General features: G+C 40.6%; 2 protein-coding genes across 2 annotated transcripts; both read right to left on the bottom strand.

Annotated features, from left to right (window-relative positions):
• Positions 1-572: 572 nt before the first annotated feature.
• Positions 573-16,161, bottom strand: LOC106714924 (reticulon-4-interacting protein 1, mitochondrial). Its single transcript, XM_045684480.1, has 12 exons — positions 15,935-16,161; positions 14,375-14,455; positions 13,061-13,226; positions 12,319-12,489; positions 11,789-11,929; positions 9,058-9,169; positions 8,500-8,628; positions 7,915-8,036; positions 7,427-7,577; positions 2,619-2,739; positions 1,702-1,821; positions 573-990 (listed from the first exon to the last, which is right to left on the bottom strand). The coding sequence occupies exons 1-12, from the start codon at positions 15,980-15,982 to the stop codon at positions 904-906; spliced, it is 1,449 nt and encodes a 482-aa protein (XP_045540436.1). The 5' UTR covers positions 15,983-16,161; the 3' UTR covers positions 573-903.
• A 291-nt stretch (positions 16,162-16,452) lies between these two features.
• On the bottom strand, positions 16,453-20,419 carry LOC106714915 (trypsin 3A1). Its single transcript, XM_045684377.1, has 8 exons — positions 20,344-20,419; positions 19,753-19,891; positions 18,224-18,301; positions 17,768-17,912; positions 17,420-17,533; positions 16,912-17,073; positions 16,705-16,830; positions 16,453-16,566 (listed from the first exon to the last, which is right to left on the bottom strand). The coding sequence occupies exons 1-8, from the start codon at positions 20,417-20,419 to the stop codon at positions 16,453-16,455; spliced, it is 954 nt and encodes a 317-aa protein (XP_045540333.1).
• Between the last annotated feature and the right edge of the window lie 28 nt (positions 20,420-20,447).

The following is a 20,447-nucleotide window of genomic DNA, read 5'->3' as shown; positions in this document are numbered from 1 at the left end:
CCTTTGTGCCAACGTTTACATTCATAAAACTTTTGTGCTTTAGACATTTCTTTGTATAAATATAACAAACGTAATTAAAAAAAAATATACATTTATAAATATGTAATATATCAAATAACAACCAACTTAAGTTTTAATTAATTCAATATTTAACTAAAATTAAATTTTAAATATTCGTATACAATTCGATTTAAATTTCGGAAATTAATTTTTTTTTTGTAAAGATAAATAAATAAGGGGAAAAAATTAACTTAAATCGGAAGTTATAGAATAGAAAGGTAAGTATATAAACTAAGTTTTTATTCAAGTTAGGTCCGGAAAATTTCAAAATATTACATATTCTATTAAAAATGATACCAGTTTTAAATTACCTCATTAGAAAACCGCTTTTATCTGGCAATTTTTTAACTATGTAAAAATTAAAATTCTCAAAAATGAAAAGTCACCGTTTTTAAATTTTATACAATCGACATATCAATCGAGAATATTAATTTGTGACTAATAAATATTAAAAAAAATGATTTTCGCTAAAACACTTAAATAAAAAAAATTATACGCTAAATCGTTTCGACATTTCATTGTAGGCCTTTCATAAAATGGACCGACGTTCAAAGTTACTAAAGTCACTTGGACCGTCGTTCAAAGTTACTAAAGTCACTTGGACCGTCGTTCAAAGTTACTAAAGTCACTTGGACCGTCGTTCAAAGTTACTAAAGTCACTTGGACCGTCGTTCAAAGTTACTAAAGTCACTTGGACCGTCGTTCAAAGTTACTAAAGTCACTTGGACCGTCGTTCAAAGTTACTAAAGTCACTTGGACCGTCGTCAAGTCGGAAGACTTACATCTTACAGTAGACATTCCGTTTGTAAGAAGGTTCTTTTCTTCTTCTATTCTTTAATAAGATTACGGGAACCTAATGACGGTGGTACCGATAGCATCATCACTGCACGCGTGCGCTAACGCCGCTTCGAAGTCTTGGGGTAGGTACACCTGAAAATATTATAATTTAATTAAATTTACGTAGACCAAAAAAAAATAAGACAAATTCAGATTTAAAAAATTATATGAATAATATGTTCATACGTTAAAAAAAATTACATTTACATCCCCTTCCCTGTCAGATTTCCATTTTCTTTTTCAGTAATACTTTTATGGTGTGTTATTTACCCGATTTAAAATTATTCAATTGACTTTACGGACGTAGTTAGACCTGAGCTAGGGATTCTAGATTGGAGAAGTGGAGGCATTTTTAACGATTATTAACTAGCTGTTGCCCGCGACTCCGTCTGTGCGGAATTAAGAAAATAACTTTATAAGTAGCCTATGTGTTCTTCTAGACTATTTTCTACACCTGTGCTAAATTTCATCAAAATCCGTTGATCCGTCTGAGATACCTTCAAACAAACATTCATCCATCCATCCATCTAAACAGTCGAATTTATAATATAAGTAAGATTTAGCGATTTAAATGCCTCAATTTGACTATTGTAAAAGCATCTACAATGTACAAGCTTCTTACTAATATTATAATTGCGAAAGTTTGGATGGATGGATATTTGTTAGTAGTAGTTTGGATGGATTTTGCTGAAATTAAGCACAGATGTAGAACATAGTCTGAAAGAACACATAGGCTACTTATAAATTTTTTTTTATTCCGCGGGAACGGATCTGCGGGCGACAATTAGTACTAGGAGTACATACCTTATCGAGTGCGGGTGTGAGGTACCCGGAGTCAACCAGTGCAGCGAGCTGGTCCAGTCCTGGAGACAGCTGCCAGTCCAGTTCCATCCAGTCCGTGTGGCTGCCAAGACCCAGGAAACGCTGACAAACATACATACTAATGGATCTTGATAATGTCTAATTATTTAAATAATAAAAAAAAATATAGTTTAAGGAAGCAACTGATGAAATGAAAACAAAGGCGATTATAATAATTTAACTATTTAATTAACACGAGAATAATTTATGTAATGAGCCTAACGATTTTTACAGTTGAAGTATTGAACAAATATGTTTGCTATTTATGTTGCGTAGGCGTCCATACTTCTAACAGCAACCAACAAACACAAAACCAGAATGATTGACAAAGGCCTAGTGACACCTAAAAATGGGACTTCCTCGAGAGCGAGAACTGATGACTGTTTTAGTTCCACATTGATAAATATTAAACCACATATCTTACTATAATAACTTACTTATTATAAACTAACTTACCCGCGACTTCGTCCGCGCGGAATAAAAAAAAAATGCACACAAGATAAAAAAGTTCCTATGTCCGTCTCCTAGTTCTAAGCTACCTCCCCATCAATTTTCAGCTAAATCAGTTCGACCTATCTTGAGTAATAAATAGTGTAACTAACACCACTTTCCTTTATATATATAGATAGATGATAAAGTATAAATGGATGGAAGGATGACTGTTTGTTTGAAGGTATCTCCAGAACAGCTCAATTGATCTCAATGAAATTTGGCATAGATGTAGATCATAATCTGGAAAAAGACATAGGCTGCTTATTATGTTTTTTTAAGACCTCACGGACAGAGTCGCAGGCGACAGCTAGTAAAAAACATACAAGAAATAATTTAAAGAAAAATTTTTGTAAAACAATTTAACTTACTCTTAATACTTTAAAAGTATAGAAAGTGGCACAGAACAGTAGCCAAAGTGGGGTAGGCAGGCGATCTGTTAACAACACGCTCGGTCGCAAGTCTATGAACGCGCGTTTTGGAGCCGTCGACCTAAGAAATACAATGTAAAATAATAAATAATAAAAAAAAACTTCTTTTAGTAATTAATTTTTGATTTTTTAGTTAATATTTTGAATTGGATTTTACAACGTTTGTACAATACTAAAATAAAAATCCAGATCGTGATTACAAAATGGCGGATCACATATTTTTGTATAACCACTGCAACATGGATATCAAATGGAAGGACTCGACTAGTAGAGTATAGTGCACTATAATAAATCAAAAATGGCCGTCTTCACAAAATAGTAGATGACATATTTTTGTACATTTTCAGTTGTCATCCGTCATTTTATAATTGTTTGGTCGTGTTCAAGTTACTTGCTAGGTACATTACTATATTTTGTAACTCCGTGGATGAATACCACAATATGTATGTGTCGGCGCCCGCGCGCCATCCGAGCGAAACTGTAGACATCACGTGCACCGATTGCGTCATTCGATGCCCCCACTCTCCCCACTACTAGCTCTGCCACTATAAAAGACGTGCAACATTATTTGAAAGTCAGTCTTGGCTCTGGCGTGGCTCGGTGCACTAGTTGTACTTCGCTTGCTTAACCTAGACGTGCGGCGCGGCGCGGCGGGCGGGGCGGGGTGTGGTGCGCGTCGCAGCAGAAGAGCGCGTCCCAAAGACCGGCTATGTATGTATGTATGTATGTATGTATGTATGAGTGCGTACTTGAGGAGCGCGGCGAGGTGGTGCGGCGCGGCGGGCGGGGTGTGGTGCGCGTCGCAGCAGAAGAGCGCGTCCCAAAGTCCGGCGCTGTATGTATGTATGTATGTATGTATGAGTGCGTACTTGAGGAGCGCGGCGAGGTGGTGCGGCGCGGCGGGCGGGGTGTGGTGCGCGTCGCAGCAGAAGAGCGCGTCCCAAAGACCGGCGCTGTATGTATGTATGTATGTATGAGTGCGTACTTGAGGAGCGCGGCGAGGTGGTGCGGCGCGGCGGGCGGGGTGTGGTGCGCGTCGCAGCAGAAGAGCGCGTCCCAAAGTCCGGCGCTGTATGTATGTATGTATGTATGAGTGCGTACTTGAGGAGCGCGGCGAGGTGGTGCGGCGCGGCGGGCGGGGTGTGGTGCGCGTCGCAGCAGAAGAGCGCGTCCCAAAGACCGGCGCTGTATGTATGTATGTATGTATGAGTGCGTACTTGAGGAGCGCGGCGAGGTGGTGCGGCGCGGCGGGCGGGGTGTGGTGCGCGTCGCAGCAGAAGAGCGCGTCCCAAAGTCCGGCGCTGTATGTATGTATGTATGTATGTATGAGTGCGTACTTGAGGAGCGCGGCGAGGTGGTGCGGCGCGGCGGGCGGGGTGTGGTGCGCGTCGCAGCAGAAGAGCGCGTCCCAAAGACCGGCGCTGTATGTATGTATGTATGAGTGCGTACTTGAGGAGCGCGGCGAGGTGGCGCGGCGCGGCGGGCGGGGTGTGGTGCGCGTCGCAGCAGAAGAGTGCGTCCCAAAGACCGGCGCTGTATGTATGTATGTATGTATGAGTGCGTACTTGAGGAGCGCGGCGAGGTGGTGCGGCGCGGCGGGCGGGGTGTGGTGCGCGTCGCAGCAGAAGAGCGCGTCCCAAAGACCGGCGCTGTATGTATGTATGTATGTATGAGTGCGTACTTGAGGAGCGCGGCGAGGTGGTGCGGCGCGGCGGGCGGGGTGTGGTGCGCGTCGCAGCAGAAGAGCGCGTCCCAAAGACCGGCGCTGTATGTATGTATGTATGTATGAGTGCGTACTTGAGGAGCGCGGCGAGGTGGTGCGGCGCGGCAGAAGAGCGCGTCCCAAAGACCGGCGCTGTATGTATGTATGTATGTATGTATGAGTGCGTACTTGAGGAGCGCGGCGAGGTGGTGCGGCGCGGCGGGCGGGGTGTGGTGCGCGTCGCAGCAGAAGAGCGCGTCCCAAAGACCGGCGCTGTATGTATGTATGTATGTATGTATGAGTGCGTACTTGAGGAGCGCGGCGAGGTGGTGCGGCGCGGCGGGCGGGGTGTGGTGCGCGTCGCAGCAGAAGAGCGCGTCCCAAAGACCGGCGCTGTATGTATGTATGTATGTATGTATGTATGTATGAGTGCGTACTTGAGGAGCGCGGCGAGGTGGTGCGGCGCGGCGGGCGGGGTGTGGTGCGCGTCGCAGCAGAAGAGCGCGTCCCAAAGTCCGGCGCTGTATGTATGTATGTATGTATGTATGAGTGCGTACTTGAGGAGCGCGGCGAGGTGGTGCGGCGCGGCGGGCGGGGTGTGGTGCGCGTCGCAGCAGAAGAGCGCGTCCCAAAGACCGGCGCTGTATGTATGTATGTATGTATGTATGAGTGCGTACTTGAGGAGCGCGGCGAGGTGGTGCGGCGCGGCGGGCGGGGTGTGGTGCGCCGCGGCGGGCGGGGTGTGGTGCGCGTCCCAAAGACCGGCGCTGTATGTATGTATGTATGTATGAGTGCGTACTTGAGGAGCGCGGCGAGGTGGTGCGGCGCGGCGGGCGGGGTGTGGTGCGCGTCGCAGCAGAAGAGCGCGTCCCAAAGACCGGCGCTGTATGTATGTATGTATGTATGAGTGCGTACTTGAGGAGCGCGGCGAGGTGGTGCGGCGCGGCGGGCGGGGTGTGGTGCGCGTCGCAGCAGAAGAGCGCGTCCCAAAGACCGGCGCTGTATGTATGTATGTATGTATGTATGAGTGCGTACTTGAGGAGCGCGGCGAGGTGGTGCGGCGCGGCGGGCGGGGTGTGGTGCGCGTCGCAGCAGAAGAGCGCGTCCCAAAGACCGGCGCTGTATGTATGTATGTATGTATGTATGTATGAGTGCGTACTTGAGGAGCGCGGCGAGGTGGTGCGGCGCGGCGGGCGGGGTGTGGTGCGCGTCGCAGCAGAAGAGCGCGTCCCAAAGACCGGCGCTGTATGTATGTATGTATGTATGTATGAGTGCGTACTTGAGGAGCGCGGCGAGGTGGTGCGGCGCGGCGGGCGGGGTGTGGTGCGCGTCGCAGCAGAAGAGCGCGTCCCAAAGACCGGCGCTGTATGTATGTATGTATGTATGTATGAGTGCGTACTTGAGGAGCGCGGCGAGGTGGTGCGGCGCGGCGGGCGGGGTGTGGTGCGCGTCGCAGCAGAAGAGCGCGTCCCAAAGACCGGCGCTGTATGTATGTATGTATGTATGTATGAGTGCGTACTTGAGGAGCGCGGCGAGGTGGTGCGGCGCGGCGGGCGGGGTGTGGTGCGCGTCGCAGCAGAAGAGCGCGTCCCAAAGACCGGCGCTGTATGTATGTATGTATGTATGAGTGCGTACTTGAGGAGCGCGGCGAGGTGGTGCGGCGCGGCGGGCGGGGTGTGGTGCGCGTCGCAGCAGAAGAGCGCGTCCCAAAGACCGGCGCTGTATGTATGTATGTATGTATGTATGAGTGCGTACTTGAGGAGCGCGGCGAGGTGGTGCGGCGCGGCGGGCGGGGTGTGGTGCGCGTCGCAGCAGAAGAGCGCGTCCCAAAGACCGGCGCTGTATGTATGTATGTATGTATGAGTGCGTACTTGAGGAGCGCGGCGAGGTGGTGCGGCGCGGCGGGCGGGGTGTGGTGCGCGTCGCAGCAGAAGAGCGCGTCCCAAAGACCGGCGCTGTATGTATGTATGTATGTATGAGTGCGTACTTGAGGAGCGCGGCGAGGTGGTGCGCGTCGCAGCAGAAGAGCGCGTCCCAAAGACCGGCGCTGTATGTATGTATGTATGTATGAGTGCGTACTTGAGGAGCGCGGGGTGTGGTGCGCGTCGCAGCAGAAGAGCGCGTCCCAAAGACCGGCGCTGTATGTATGTATGTATGTATGTATGAGTGCGTACTTGAGGAGCGCGGCGAGGTGGTGCGGCGCGGCGGGCGGGGTGTGGTGCGCGTCGCAGCAGAAGAGCGCGTCCCAAAGACCGGCGCTGTATGTATGTATGTATGTATGTATGAGTGCGTACTTGAGGAGCGCGGCGAGGTGGTGCGGCGCGGCGGGCGGGGTGTGGTGCGCGTCGCAGCAGAAGAGCGCGTCCCAAAGACCGGCGCTGTATGTATGTATGTATGTATGAGTGCGTACTTGAGGAGCGCGGCGAGGTGGTGCGGCGCGGCGGGCGGGGTGTGGTGCGCCGCGGCGGGCGGGGTGTGGTGCGCGTCGCAGCAGAAGAGCGCGTCCCAAAGACCGGCGCTGTATGTATGTATGTATGTATGTATGAGTGCGTACTTGAGGAGCGCGGCGAGGTGGTGCGGCGCGGCGGGCGGGGTGTGGTGCGCGTCGCAGCAGAAGAGCGCGTCCCAAAGACCGGCGCTGTATGTATGTATGTATGTATGAGTGCGTACTTGAGGAGCGCGGCGAGGTGGTGCGGCGCGGCGGGCGGGGTGTGGTGCGCCGCGGCGGGCGGGGTGTGGTGCGCGTCGCAGCAGAAGAGCGCGTCCCAAAGACCGGCGCTGTATGTATGTATGTATGTATGAGTGCGTACTTGAGGAGCGCGGCGAGGTGGTGCGGCGCGGCGGGCGGGGTGTGGTGCGCGTCGCAGCAGAAGAGCGCGTCCCAAAGACCGGCGCTGTATGTATGTATGTATGTATGAGTGCGTACTTGAGGAGCGCGGCGAGGTGGTGCGGCGCGGCGGGCGGGGTGTGGTGCGCGTCGCAGCAGAAGAGCGCGTCCCAAAGACCGGCGCTGTATGTATGTATGTATGTATGTATGAGTGCGTACTTGAGGAGCGCGGCGAGGTGGTGCGGCGCGGCGGGCGGGGTGTGGTGCGCGTCGCAGCAGAAGAGCGCGTCCCAAAGACCGGCGCGTACAGCACTCGCCTCTATGCCAGCCCACGACCGCGATCCATCCGTCTCTATGAATTCTGCACAACCTAATTCAAAAAATAACGTTTATTAAGTATCAAAAAAAAAAAACTGAAGCAAACGATCTTTTTTTTTGTAAAATTTGAGTAACATTTTCTATCTCTCTTTGTAAAATTGTGTAAATATTTCACTCTCTATTTGTAAAAAAAACAACTAAGGGAGGAATCATTTCAGTTCTGTAAAATTTGAGTAATTGTTCTATTTCACCTTAATACCTCGTAAAATTGTAAAAAAATCTTACTCTTCTAGTAAAATTGGAGTGGATTATTCCCATCCTTGTAAAACTGGAACAAGTTTCTTTTGTAAAATTAGAGTTTTTTTTTCTGTTACTAAGATTATGTTTACCAAAGTCATGTAGCGTGGTGCGATGTGAGTGCGGCGCGGCGGTGCAGGCGCGGGCTCCCTTGCGGCTCAGCAGCTGCAGGAGCGCTAGGCCTTCGCCCGTCGTCGCTCCGATAATGGCCACTCTGCAAACATTAACTAATCTATGACGTTTTCATAAAGAAATTCTACTACTACCGTCTTTGCATTTGCGTTGCCTACATTAAATCGACAGAGGAGGGGAAGCACTGGAGATATATCCCTTTCCTATCCCCCTCCTCAATCAAATCCACTTCCTCTTCCCATCCTTTTATTATCAGATAGAAGTGGGAAGGGAGAGATCTAATTAGGCGTAAGTCCCCTCTTCCGTTGATTGAAGGTAGGCAAAGCACCTGCATGTCTATGGTCAGTGGTCACTTCGCTATTTTGGCGAATTTGCCATATAACATAAAAAATATATATATTTAAATTTGCATCTGTTATGTTTTCTTAGTAAATCACAGTCGAATCTTATCTCACATTAATGTTTAATTTTGAAAATTAGTATTCAATGAGTTCTTCTTAAATTGGTTCGTGTTGTGATTTCTTTTATATAAATAGATAACTGACCTTTTTCCCTTCCATCCATCGAGTCCGTATGGAGCTTTATCCAGTGCCTCTAATGCCAGAGTCCCCGCCCAGGGTAGAGACGCGGCGGTGTCCGCTGCTAAGCCACGAGGACGTTTGCTGACACGAGTACTGAAGATAAAAATGTTGGTTATTTAGTAAAATGGGTGAAGGAAAAAATGGCGCTGTACTTTATTGTTATTTATATACATTACTAGCTGTAGCCCGCGACTCCAACCGCGTGGAAAACTTAATTAGTCTATGTGTTATTCCTGACTATATTCTACACCAATGCCAAATTTCAGCGAAATCCATACAGACTTTCAGGATATACCTTGAAATAAACATCCATCATCCATTCATCCAAACATTCGCATTTATAATATTACACAAATTATGTCACAATACTAAACTAAAAAGAAATTTTTAATTGTTTCAAGTTTCTACAAAATTTTGATACGAAAAAGTAGACTATTTTTTTTTTATTGATTCAACACTATTTAACAGTTACTTTGTGACAATAGTAGTGGTGAGAAGTAGTGAGTTGTGGTGAGCACTGACCTTCTGATGGTGAGCAGTTCACTGGCAGCACCTCCGCTCCACTCACTGACACAGCCCCACACTTCATCCCCTAACTCTAACGCCACCCCGGGCCCCGCGTCCAGTACCACACCTAGATATATTAAAAATAACATCACAGTAAATTTTTCAATTTATTAAATACTTAGACATATCGATCGAAAACAAATAGTACTGAAAATTAAGGTGAGTTACGATCAACAATAAAAAATGAATTTCGTTCGAGTGACAAATATTAGCAACTAGTTATCGCCCGCGACTCCCTCTGCGCGGAATTAAAAGAAAACTTAGGCTGAAATTTATAGTCGGTACTCGGACTTAGCTCCGACTTGACTTAGGTTTATCTTATGGCAAACTCATCTAAGCATTTGCTTAAAGTTATCTCAGATTCGAATTTATAGTCGTTCTGGGCTGAGATTTTGTCAGTGTTGCCAATTTAGCATATTTTATCCAAAATTTGGCAGAGTTTTAGTACGTTTAGCACATTTTTCTTCATTTAGCATATATCATTATTTTTATTACCATATTAACTTATATAGATATAAATGGAATTTAAAAATGAACATGATGCATTTTAGACGTATTCAAAAAATCAAAGGTAATATATATTTTTATATATTTTTTAATATAATTTAGTTCGGCATTCATAACAACGAGTATCCACTTTAATAGGCCACATTTAATACTTGGAGGACTTTTTAAAAAGATAGTATATTTAGCCATATTCTAACAGGTCTTTAAGCACATTTTGAAGTAGTCAAGGTGGCAACAGTGATTTTGCTAAGCAAGAGAGTTTCAAAAAATTTCTATTCGCACAATATCTTCTTGGTACTTCTCAGTATTTAGAAAAAATATATTTAAAATACATGATCCATATATCATTTAACTTATTAATTTAATCGAATAGTTGCATTTATTTATAATTTGCTATCGAAATTATGAGCAACGACGAAATTAACATTTTTAAATTAACACTTTTGTAAAATTATGGTTAGGTATACGGTAGAACGGAACGAGATTATTTGACTTGTCAAAGTAAATGACAACGTCAAACCCATAACAACAAAATAAAATAGATTTTGTTATTGTTGAGGTTAATATCTTTTCTATCATATTATGCATTTCTTCTGGAATTTGGCTTATCTACCTGGACATATAAAGATTCCATCCTTTGATGTTTACCCTGGACCCGTATTCTTACGGACTTTCCATACTTTCTACTACTTACTATCTTTCATTTGGATTTGGCTAACGAACTAACAAAGATTTTCGAATGGATTTTTGAGGATATTGTCTCGAATAGAAAAAATTGACAAGCTTGGAACATCGCATCAACAGGTAAATATGATCAGTACCGGCAATAAGTAATACTATATTTATTTTCCTGGTAATAAAAATAATCATGTATACTTTAGAAGAAACCGTTTTTCTTTGGTATTATTTTTTGTACTAATTTTCTTCTTTCTGTTGTAGACTGTTTGTGGAGATTTACCAGGCTTAAGCCAACCTACACTGTACGTCATCATAGATAAAGTTTCAAGAAAATTGAGTCAACTTCTACTGCAATTTATACGTTTCCCTATCTACCTACATACGCAAATTGGAATAATCGGGTAGCACTAACAACTTGCATGGCCTATTAATAAATATATTTCTTAAATGTTCAGAATATGGTTTTTGTTTGTTTATTTTATTGTAGCAATCCATGTCGTAAGCAAAATTGAAATTCTTTGATGGGAGAAAGAAGTATTTGTAAAGTAGGCAGGTACATAATCCTTGGAAACGGAGTGGTCATCAGGTGAATCCAAAATATATAAAAAAGGTTCAAAGTACGCACATACTCCGAAACAGCCATAACAATGACAAATTCATATGGATATAATTCCAAATGCATATTAGTAAACTCCTTCGAAATCGTAGAACAGTGGGAAACACCAGCAACAACAACATCTTTTGCACGTATGGGTCGGCTCGCCCGGTGAAATACCTCGACCACACAGAAGACAGGCGTGAAGTGGGAGTAATTCCTTGTTTCGTCTGATGAATGGGCGTGTCTGAGGCCTAAATTTAGTCCTCTTCATTATTCCACCCTTTTCTTATAAGGAAATGATGGGAAGGGGAAGCGGATTTGACGAAAGAGTGGACGCCTAAGAAGGGGAAATATACCCTTTCTGTCCCTCCATCGATTAAATGTAGGCAACGTATCTGCAATTACGGATGTCCATAAGCGGCGGTCGCTTCGCAATTTCAACGAATTTAAATGGTCACCTGCTCATTTGACACCTTATCGTATAAAAAAGTGAAGTCGAGAAACGTGTAAGATTTCGCTAAGTCAACGATTTTGGTGACTTAGCATTTGCTAAGCAAACGTCTAAGGTAAACTTAGCATGTGATTATAAATTTCAAACTCGTAAGATAAGTCTAAGCAAAGTCCAAGTACCGACTATAAATTTCAGCCTTAATAAGTAGCCTATGTGTACTTCCAGACTATGTTCTACATCTGTACCAAATTTCATCAAGATACGTTTTGCCGATCTGGAGATACCTTCAAAGAAACAAACATCCATCCATCTAAACATCCGCATTTATAATATTAGTAAGAAGTAAGATGATGAGTTAATGAAGACTGAGAAAAATGGATACATAAAATATTGTAAGTGGTTTATTAATTAAAAACTAGTTTCATTCGTTAAAAACTATTTTTTTTTTTTACCAGCAAATCCCCTTCCAATAGATAGTTGTGAGCGGGTGATGAGCGGTCGTAGAGCGGCGGCGCGCCCGCGGAGCACAGCGCGATCCCGTGCGCACACGCTGAACGCTTGTACCCGTACTAATACCTCACCCGGACCCGCCCCTTATACAACACAATAATTCACAAAATTAATAACCTCGACTTTGTAACATTGGTACATCGCGCTTTAAAGACAACACAAGAAAGCAAAACGTGATGAACGAAAATATTTAATAAATACTAGTGGATAAATTAAAAGTGAGTTTCAACCGAGTACAATTAGTAGCGGCTAAATAAAAAGTACTATCGAAAACAATATTGTTTTCAAATATCTTGGCGGCCCAAGAATATCTGTGCACTACACAGTGCCTTACCCCCACGTGTACTGCGCAGCGACTCGCGCAAAGTTTAGAGCGGTCAAGATATCTGAAAATTACTATAGCAAATTTGTACGTAAATTAGAAATGAATCACAAACTAGGAGAAACAACACTCACTATATGTAATGCAAACCTGGCGTTACCGCATCGTCCACTAACAGTACCGCTCTATCGGGCTGAGCGAGTAGCGCCCGCGCATGTGGTCCACTCGGTACGCGGCCCGACGCCCGCAGACCTAGTAATAACCCCGCACTACCGCCAAGTACTACGCCACATGCGAATAAAGCCACGCTTCGACGCCACACTGCAACAAATATAGACCACCTTTTTGACAATTGTAGAGCCAGCAACAACATCTGTTGCAATTTGTCGAATGGTCAACATCATCTATTGAAACGAATTGATCGGCTCGTCCGGTGCAAGGCCACGATCACACAGAAGACAATTGTCAAGGGGAAGTAATTTCGCGTTTGGTGAGTGGACGTGCCAAAGGCCTAATTTTAGAAAGGATGGAAAGAGGAAGTGGATTTGATGGAGGAAGGGACATGTAGGAAAGGTAAAATATTCTATTTCTGTGCATTTCCTCCTCCATCAATTAAAGGCTGGCAAGGCTTCGCTTTTTCGGCGAATTCAAGTTTGCCACCATTCATAAACTTTTTTCTCGTATACCCTTTTCTAAATCGTTTTAGTTTTCTTTGCTGCTATTTTTCTTCAACTTGTAAACTTTCAACAACTCCCCTAAGGGTCTATCTGGACAACTCTGGGAATCACTGATAACCTTCATAATAATATGAGTATGAAATGGAAAAATAACTATTCAAATCCGATTGGTAGTTTCTAGTTGTATTTAAAGAGAAATAAAAAGCCTAACTCACTTCTATCCTTAAACAGTGCCACCAGTTCTTCATAAAGTAGTACAGGCGACAGCGGTGGGGCGCCATCTTTGATCCGTTGTACCGCATCTCTCGTCCACACACCAACACGTTCTCTGCTCTCAATGAATAACTCGTTCTGCCATAATTCTAAGAACGCTTCATGTATCTGCAATGTTAAGATAACTTTAAAAGTCAACAGTAGAGTTTGTATAACCCTCTCGCTAGGTGTAATATCACAGAACCCAGTAGTGTGTAAGTTATTCCATGTTTAGTCTGATGAGTGCTAAAAACCCTATCAATAAGACATGATATTAAAAAGTGTAGGGAGTTCAAATCTAATATTTAAGACAATTTAATTTTAAAGACAACAGTGGTAGATTTCACAGCTGGATTAACTAATGCACGAATGGCCTGCTACCAGTGCAATGACCACACAACAAGAATTTCACATTTCAAGAGTATTGGTATGGAAATTACAATCTTTTTTATATTGGACTGTCCAAGTATACTTTCATTTTTATATTACAATGTGGCGAACGAGCAAGCGGCCACATGAAATCGCCGAAATGGCGAAGCGACCGCTGCCCATAGACATCCGTAATTGCAGATGCGTTGCCTACCCTCAATCGACGAAGGAGGAGACGCACAAAAAGAGAATATTTAACCTTCCTATGCATCTACCTCCTCCATCAAATCCACCGAAAAGGGTGGGAAGGAAAAGAAGACTAAAATTAGGCCTCCGGCACACTCCTCAGATGAAACGCGGAATTACTTCCACATCACTTCTGTCTTCTGTGTGGTCGTTGTATTTTACTGAGCGAGGCCAATTCGTGCAACTGATGTTGTTGTTGCTGGCGTCTACCATTGTTAATGTTGTGAACATTCTAGAATTCATTCTGTTTGATATAAGCATTTTGTATAAAACATCACAACAGAATACAGAAGTGATAAATCTTAAAAAAAACTACATCCCTAATATAAAATGTTGCATTAATCATACTTTTATTGCATAATCCAAGGTTCAAAACAATTGGCCCGACATTAATCTCTAAATTAAGTCAAGGATCTTTGATTGAAATCCAGCCAACATGATATACAATAATAAAAAACAAAACTAGACTGTTTGTTTGATTGTAGAAATGAGATGAAAGAATAAGCTTTCACTGACAATATTATTTAAATCATATAGTCATCCCTCTCAATTGCTTTATATAAAACAGAGATAAATATAATTTACACAGGTCTTACTGTAGTGGAAAGTATATGTGGTTAGTTAGTGAATTTGTACCTTTCCTATTTTTATTTTAATCTTACCTTTCTTATGAGTTCAGTTGTTTGTGAAGCGACATCCTGTACTCTATTCTTTCCTCCATTTGCCACTGCTTTAGCAGCCTCCTGAAATTTTTTATAACACATTTTAATAATATAAAAATGCAATATTGTGAACTACATTTTTCTGCTGGTTTTAAGTTGTCAATTTAAACATTGTAATAAAGTCCAATTGTTGTAAGATCTTACTTAACATTATTTCTATTGTTCTGTTTAATCCCATGCAAATGGAGTCGTTGGCGACAGCTGATAGGGTTATAAATATATATAATAGCATTCAAATAAAATATACAAATACATCATCAATTTCTAAATTATTGTTTATATTTATTAAATCTATTGTTTTCTCTAAGAACAATGTAATTTCACATAAGTTCTTTGCTTCTTAAATACAGTTTTCACTAGTTGAGGAGCCAAGGCAACATTGAATATTGTAAACTTAATTGTGCAATAATAAAGATTTTCATTTTCATTTCATTTCATTTTCATCATACATATACAAGAGACAAATAAGATTGATTATCAATGTTACAGATGTCTATATAACATGTTATATTTTCATCATCATCATCATCATCATCAACCTGCCCTTATCTATGCCCTGCCCTATATAGGGTCAGCACAATATGTACTACTCCTCCATACATCTCAACATATAACATGTTATATTTTACAAAAATAATTGTATTTTAAATACCATATTATTATATCACTAGCTCTGGCCCACTACGCCATCCACATAGAATTAAAAAAAAATTGATTAGTAGCCTGTGTTCTTACAAGCTATGTTCTACATCTATGCTAAATTTTAGCAAGATCTATGCAGCTTTTCTGGAGAAACTTTCTAATAAACATCCATACATCCATTTACACATTGAAACATTCCCATTCATAATATTAGTAAGGTTAATTATATACACTTTTATTGAAACTAATTATGTTGATATGTGATTTTGATAGACGGAAACTGTTGCAAGTCAAATACATGTCATTGTTATATAAATAACTTTATAACTACATATTAAAGGACTACTAGACTACTACTACTACTAAGACTATTAGAAGACTAAAGAAAAACATAGATAATTATTGCAATGAATACTTATATATTCTTATTAGTATAATATAACATAATATATTTGGTATTATATTAAACCTCTGTTTTTCAGAATTTAGTATGGTTAAGATAGGATTACTTTTTTCTATGTAACTATGAAAATGCCTTTGAGTCAAATAGTAAGGTTTAGTACTAAAAAGTTTGTGTTTACAATCATAATAAAATAAATTATAGTTAAAATCTATTATTAAAAACTAAGAAATTAGTTCTGATATTTAGTGCACAAATTAGTTACATAATTTTCATGGCCATTTCATTGCAACTGAGCCAATGACATTGAATAAACAATAAAACTTAGTAAAATACACGAAATTAATCAAAGCTAAGTTTTGTAATTATGTTTGACGATTTACGAAAAAAAAATAGAAGAAGGTTCTAGTAAGTATGATACGTTTAGGAGGTGTAAGAAAACTTGAATTATAACTTACGTGAAGTGCATCTAATTTCTCCCCAGCTCGAAGTTTAAATTCGTCCATGTCAGTGGCACGTCAGGCGGGAACTTCTTTTCCCAAATGGTCCAAACTCATGCCCAAAACCTTAACCTTTGGACAGAACCCAACCGAATTTCTGCACTCTTAAAATAGATCATAATTTCCATAATATATGGTCGATAGTTACTTTAACATACGTAAAGTTTCTATGGAGATATTTTTTATTTTTAATATATAAAAATGATAATATTATGATACTTCATATTAGAATTATTTGTTTTACGCAAACATAACCCTTCTTATACAAACATCTGTAAAAGTTGACATTGACGGTCAGTCAGCTTGTGACTTTACGTTCCAAATCATGCACCGATCAAACTAAATTTTCAAAAAAAACGTTAAATGGATGAGATTGTACATTGAAATTCTTTAAATATTGAAACAAAACATTTGTATGAAGGAAAAAAACAACTTTTTAGTAATAAAACAGCTTATATTTGTAAGATACAATTTACTTAATCTGTATTAATAATATCTAGCGGTATTTCATTTTCGCCGCTGTCAGCGCTTTCAAAAGGCTCTGGTTTGCCGATTAGTATTTTCTCAATCCACGTTCTGCTGAAGGAAACCTGGAAATAACATTTATTCACTATTTTTAGTAAAATAGCTGCTTCTCTAGGTTTTACGTAACCATTCTTATTCATTAAAATTGAAATTAAGTGTTTTCATTTCTTAACAAGACTTTGAGATGAATAAATAGATTTTACCTTTGCGAATATTCCTGGTTTAGACTTGTAAGCACACTCCTCTGTGCCAGAGAAAAGAGCGATACCGTATAACGTGCCCGCACGGTTCATGCCGCTGAAATGCACTGCTGGGTCGCCAGTGTCGCCCTGCAAAAAATATATATAAAATATTTATAAATATATAAATATATACTTGCTTGCTTTCTATTATAAAAAAATGGTACTAACAGCGCACAAGGCGACCCCTCTAGTGACGCTCTGCAGACAGATGTGGTCATGCTGCAGATGATAGTCGTTGCCATACATCAACCGGCATTCTGCACGTGGAACTTCGTGCACTATCATGCGTCTTAGCTCTTGATTCTCACCTTCCCTGATCTGACCGGTCACCTGTGTACAAAGATTTAAACCATAAGAACCACTTTATTGGTTAATAAACCGACGATTACTAGACCTATTAAAACTTATTCAAATCGGTACAATAGTTTAAGTTGCAGGAGGTCTGTGAGCCTAGCACGATTATTTCTGACATTCACCGTCGTATCATTTTTGACAAAATTTGTATTAAAATTTGTGCAGCGCCCCCTATATCGGGCGCAGAGTACACTAAAATGTCATAGTAATATTGATATAATTAACGATGAGGATATGAAGGCGTTTGTCGCAATTATTCGTACTAGGCACACGGAATGGAATTTACAAAATACGAACATAAAACCTTCAGAAAAATACTCACAACAGATCCATATCCTGTGACTATTGTTTCGCCAAACATGAATGGCAGAGATGTTTCAGCGAGTGGTAGAGTTACGGCTTGTATTCTGTTGTTGTACGTGATTGGGGCGTTTACCTGTCAACATATAATTATGCATAATTCAAAGAAAAGAGCCTGAATAAAATGACGCAACTCCTTGGTATTTCAAAACCATTGTTTTTATGTAATTGTTCTAGAGCTAAAAGACCTGTATACTGTATGGATGTCCATGGGCGTCGATGATCACCTCGGTGTTTCCGCCGCTTATTTATTCCATCTGCAGTCATATATTTATACTTTTTCTTACGTAAAAGTATGAACAATTCTTACCTTGACCATGGCAAGGTTATGTTCAGGATAATACTGATCCATCTTGTAGTCTGGATGTCTCTCGACGTTCGTGACCGCGAGGATACGGCCGCCGAAGTCACGGAACACGGATCCCATGCGCACCGTCACTTCTTCTTTTGATACGCTACGAATTGCGATAGGATTAATATTACAGAAAAATTATACGGATTATAAACGTCTTTATCAATTTTTCCCGACTTTGGAGTTTGAGTACTTTACAGCACTCATGGACTGAGTTGGAAAGTTTAGTGTCCATTTCCAAATATTCGAAAAATTTTAGGCCCTTTTTCGCCGCCACCATCAGTGGAAATAGTTACTTAGACCGTATATAAAACGGCTGTAACGCTTAGTTGAAAATAGGATTTAGTTGGTTATGGTTGGTTGGTTATTATATTAATGCTGTGATATCGTACATATAATAGAATAATTACTTACTAATCAAAACACTGCGCCGCCGTGAGAATCCACTGCTTCCCTACAATTGCTCCTCCGCACCAGTGTTTGCCGTGCAATCTGTACACACAAGTAATGTTTATACTTGCACAGGTAATAATAATTAAAAACAAATTAATGATCTACTGACAGTCTTATAAAACTCCGAATAACGATTAAAATCGAAAATTTCAATCTTCATATCAGTGGTACTCTAATTTATTGGGTTCCGAGTTCCGAGCTACCTAAGAAAAATTTAATTCAGAACCCAACTTCTGGACATAGTTATTAAATAGGCCGTTAGCCTATTCGATCATAAATTAAGTTACAGAGTAAACTCAATATACAGTGTCGATTCAAACTTAGGTATCAATTTAGACTAAACGCAATTTTAGATATACGCTCGAAAAACATAAACCTTTGGTCAGGTTGAAAGATAAAATTGAGTATAAAGTTATAATTTTTATTTTAATAAAGCTAATTTTAAGATTTCAAAGAAATTATTTAACCTATAAATATCTTCTTATGTTATCAAAAAGATATATATTACTTATTTAGTCGGAAATAGAATAACATTACTCAGTATACAAGAGATAACGTGGCTTTTTATAGACTGTTTATTTATTTGTTTATAAAAGATTTTCTTTCTTCTATTAAGAGAAATTCATGCATTATCTTCTTTTCTTTCTCAGTAATCATCATCCATCAGAGGTTACCGAGTAGTAATACAAAATTGATTGGGTTTACATTATGGAAATTTACATGGCTCCAAGTTATCAACAATGCATAATTTTATAAGTTTGTAATAAAAAAAAACAAAAATTAAAAGTAGTATCATAGTAGGACTGTTCTGTTTTCAAGATTTATTTCTTTAATTTGGAATGGGATATATTTCTAAGATTCCTATGTAACGTCTATAGTAGATCGGTGTATAAAAATAGACACCCATACCATAGTGCATTTTGAATCGTGGTTCTAACCTAAATGTTAGTACATTGTTGTTATCTGAAGTTCAAACATTTGCGAAATTACGCAACAAGACAATTGAAAGTCGGCAAGTTTACAAGTCATGTTTGTAAACAAAGTCAAACTGAGGAGAGAGTTTAAAAAATTCTGCATATCATATTCTTATTTAAAGGGGGCGGGGTTCGACACCCCGTGGTTTTAACATGTGTATCTGCTAATGAAACGCACAACGCTGTATTTTACAGTGCTATTAAAATTTTGTAACGTCTCGAAATTTTGCACAAAACACTGTGAAGAACATGAGTTTAGGTGTCGGCTGTAACCTCAACCTGTACTTGCTCCCACCTCGGCTTACTCATGCGCCGTCAACTAACCACGAACCGCTATAAATTTTGGTATCTTATAATACAAAATAGAAGTTTAAAATATGAAAATGTCACGCCATTAATTCTTAAATTCACTTTTAATAGTAACAATCTAGGCCAGGGATCTAGCCCTTTGGCGGTAAGATCTGTCTTCCCACTCTGGAACAATTCAAAATAAAAGTATTAAAAAAATTCTAGAACCTTATTGACACGGTGTACGGATAATCTTCTAAGCAGACAAGTCCAGTCTCCGTTGTTAGTCTTTTTCTTCTCACGTGTGTTAAATCTTCCTCCATTTTTGGCGGGAATTCGCATTCTAAATCCGCTTTAATTGTCGATGCTGTGAAGCATGATTTGTTAAATCTTTATGACCAATAAATACTGTCTTACTAATATTATAAATTTGAAAGTTTAGATGGCTGACGGAGTCGCGGACGACAGCTAGTATGTATATAAAACCATATAACTTTCAATTAGTTACATTTTGTAGTTATCTTTTGTTTTTACTGAAAACTATGTAAATTAATAAATAATAGTGCATTTAAAATTTTGCTAGTTTGATAGAAACAGAAATTCCTTTTTACGTCAATCGCATAAACCCACTACCGGTATAAAAGATCTAGTAATAAGTGTAACCTACATATGTCACCCGGGTATAGTGTAACTACACAAAAGGGAAAGAATTTTTCAAATCAATTCAGTAGTTTCGGAGCCAATTCAATGCAAACAAACAATCAAACCTTACCTTTTTTTTAGCCGTTTTAAGAAAATAAATAAACAAGATGTGCTTACCAGTTTGAACTTTTGAGTTATAAAATTTATAAAAGAAAACTATAAAGAACACAACTATTCTAAATCCACGATCCATTTTATATTATATTTTACATATTAAATGT

The sequence above is a fragment of the Papilio machaon genome, chromosome 26, assembly GCF_912999745.1.
Source record: "Papilio machaon chromosome 26, ilPapMach1.1, whole genome shotgun sequence".
In the NCBI taxonomy this organism is placed as follows: domain Eukaryota; kingdom Metazoa; phylum Arthropoda; class Insecta; order Lepidoptera; family Papilionidae; genus Papilio; species Papilio machaon.
The sequence above is the reverse complement of the archived record's forward strand: the minus strand, read 5'-3'. Positions and strand labels throughout refer to the sequence as shown.